Source organism: Egretta garzetta, unplaced genomic scaffold (assembly GCF_000687185.1).
Source record: "Egretta garzetta isolate BGI_Z169 unplaced genomic scaffold, ASM68718v1 scaffold91, whole genome shotgun sequence".
Classification (NCBI taxonomy): domain Eukaryota; kingdom Metazoa; phylum Chordata; class Aves; order Pelecaniformes; family Ardeidae; genus Egretta; species Egretta garzetta.
The window spans coordinates 1,925,771-1,928,784 of record NW_009258661.1 but is presented as its reverse complement, the minus strand read 5'-3'; the positions used below and the strand labels follow the sequence as shown (position 1 = coordinate 1,928,784).

Here is a 3,014-nt window from a genome sequence, read left to right as displayed (position 1 = left end):
ATGACTTCTTGTGGCTTTTGGGTTTTAGGAACAGCGTTAGAAGAAAGTTTCAAGGAATACGGAAGAAACCGAGAAGCAATGCGACTTTGCCGAGAAGGTGAGTGCTGTTCATTCCTGAGAAAAGTGTACAAAGAAGTTTCCCTGCTCGTAACTAGTTACGAGAGGACTTGCATGGGAAAGGAAACTTAGGAAATTTATCTTCAATCCTATCACTTTGGATTTGGGACTTGCGGCCTGCCAGTGAATGGTGTTGTTAGCATTATTATTAAATTAATATATAATCTCAAAACTACAAGGTAAGGTAGGGCATAGGTTACTTATTGTATTGCCTTTACCGTATTCTGTGTTGGACTTTTTTTTTTTTTTTTTTTTTTTTTTTTTTGCTATAAATAGTCCTAAGGAAGCTATGTGACCAGCACTGATAAGATCTCTGAAGCTAAAATATTTTGATTCTTAATATAATCCATGTCAGTATTTGAACACTGATCACTTTCTCTGTCATGTCGACATGTTGTGTTTATTTCTTAGTGTACTGCTAAATGAGAGTGACCTTTCACCTGTGATTAGCGAAAGCCCATTAACGGCCAAGTTCGTTTCAGGAGTAACAGTGCTACTTGAAGTTGTAAGCAGATGATGAATGAAAGCTATAGATTACCGGTAACTTTGTAACAGGGAGTGGAGAAAACAGCGATGAGTCTGATGTGCAATGTTCAATTTTCTTTTTTTTGTTTTTTCCAGTTTGACGATTGTTTTGTTCTAAAACTTTCTTAATATTGTTGGTGCTAGCTCAGTTCTGCTGGACTTTCTGTTACAGAGAAGCATGCCATAGGCTAGGCATCGTCATTTTAAACACTCAATCAGTTAGACCCGAGTCGTTTATTTGACACTGTTAGAAACAGAAGGCAGAGTTTTGTAAACTTGGTTTACAGTCGCAGAAGGCAGGACTCACCAGGGCCTTGGGAGATGTTCTGATTCAGCACCTACCTGTGAGCTACAAACAGCGAATGAAAACTAAAGCAAGGTGGCACGGGCTCGTGAGATTGGGAGGCAGTGACCTATACCGAGGCTGAACCAAAATGTCTACTTGTTGTAGAAATGCTAGTGTTGCTAAAATTTGGAAAAAATCAATTTTTATGAGCAGAGTCGGTGGTCGCTGACCTGTAAGAGAGATGCAACGCTATGCTGTGGCATTCAGAAACACTTGTGCCATTTTGCCATCTTCTAAGTCTCATTGTATAAGTTCTTAGGCATTTGAAAAATCACTTTATTACTTCATTGCCTAGTTCCAGTCTAGTAGTTGTGTTGGATAATTATTTTTCTGAACAGGCAAATCATTCAAGTGCTAAAACAGCATTAATAACAATAAGCATACGCATTATCCTAGTAAAGATTTTACTAATAAGGATTTCCAAACATTCTTTCTTATTTCTACCTCTTAAAATGCAAGCATCTAAGGTTTCCAGATTTTAAAGATTAGCTGGCAGGATGAAGAATAATCTGTTTTTTTGGTTTTTTTGTTTTTTTTTTTTTCCCCCTCTGGAGAGAGATCATGAAACAGTTTTTGCATAGGCTGACCACTGAGACACAGCTGCTCCCCACTGACTCCAGCCATGTGAATGATTTGTAGGGTTATGAGTTGAAGGAAGTTCATAAAACACTTTGAGAATTAAAAGTGAAACTTAGTAGCTCTGTCAGGCTTCCAGAGGTCTATTTATTTTGTTTGCTTTATGACATATGAATGAGGCACTGACTTGACGTATACCTGTAGGTAGTCTGTAGGGAGCTCGGCCTACTGCAAAATAAAGCCAAAGAAAAAGTAGTAGTAATTAAGTTTGCACTTAAAGAACTAGGGGAGCAGCAAAACATGCCAGCGTACGGATGTGTTGTGTTATCGAATAAAACTCTGAGAATGCTGTAACTGATTCCTTTTCCCAGGAAGAATTTTGCATTCAAAATTGAGGAGCAAACATTTATTAAATAATTGGACTGTCTAAACCATGGACCTTAACAGAGAAGGGTGAACCAAAGGTATAAATTTTGTCAAATCAGATCCAATGTCAAGATTTTGTTATGGTAGCACACGGTATTTTAAGTACGGCTAATGAGAGAACTCGTGTAAGAAAGTTAGTTCTCTATAGATTGGGAGGTGACTCGGAGGCCCAACTTCACAAAAGGATTTCAAGGTTATTTAGGCTAATTTAACCTTGCATTGCAACTCTTCCAGTTTGCATAAAAGAATTAAATATTCATGGCCTGGAGAGGGAGCGAAGGAGGGAACATGACTTGCAGCCCACTTATTAGAATTGGGTTCAAACCCGAGAACTATTTTCTTTCTTTAACAGTTGTCAACTTTCAGGTTGGGCTCCCTGGTACCCACAGGGTTATCGCTGTCGTTACTTCCTTTCCCACATGCTGTTTCTATGCAACTTCTGGTGGGAATAGCTTCATCATCAGCCTGCCTGTTTACGGGAGGTGGATTTCAGGCTTGTACACTTGAAGAGTGAGCGTTCCCCTTGTCGTAACACTGTGTTAAAAAGGGCCTTATCATTACCAGCTTCTCCTTTTGTTAAAGAATGATGCCTACTATTCTTTTAAAGGAATGAAGGACATAAAGGTATAATTCCAGGACAGCATTTGCAAGCTGTGGAGAGAGGCAGGATTTCAGACACACCTTTGTCACTGGCATTTCCTATTTGCTGATCAGGCAGCTCCTCTCTCAGCATGCTGGTGGTTGTGAAGCCCGATGAGTCCTTAATACCTGTCAGTGATGCTAGTTGCATGGAGGGATCAGGAAACTAAAATTAGTTCATAGTCTCAAACTCTTTCTTTTCCTCCCCCTCAGCCCCCCGGTATCTAACCCTCCTTGGTATAACTAAGCTCTCATTGAAATAAGAACTAGAAATTGAATTTGGGCTTCCCAAACTCCAAATGTTTGTGTCTCGTACTTCCCTGTTTCTTTTTCACTGCTCTTAAGTGCTTTCTATTCTGCTAATCCATAATATGCAATCATTCCT

At 39.4% G+C, this 3,014-nt stretch overlaps 1 protein-coding gene across 2 annotated transcripts in view; it reads left to right on the top strand.

Annotated features, from left to right (window-relative positions):
* The first annotated feature begins 33 nt into the window (after positions 1 to 33).
* The window catches only part of ATXN7 (ataxin 7), a 63,053-nt gene continuing 60,072 nt past the window's right edge, over positions 34 to 3,014 (top strand). For both annotated transcript variants that reach the window (XM_035903833.1, XM_035903832.1), the window contains exon 1: positions 34 to 97. In XM_035903833.1, the coding sequence (XP_035759726.1) occupies positions 79 to 97 (19 nt within the window). In that variant the 5' untranslated portion in view covers positions 34 to 78. The remainder of the gene's footprint in view (positions 98 to 3,014) is intronic.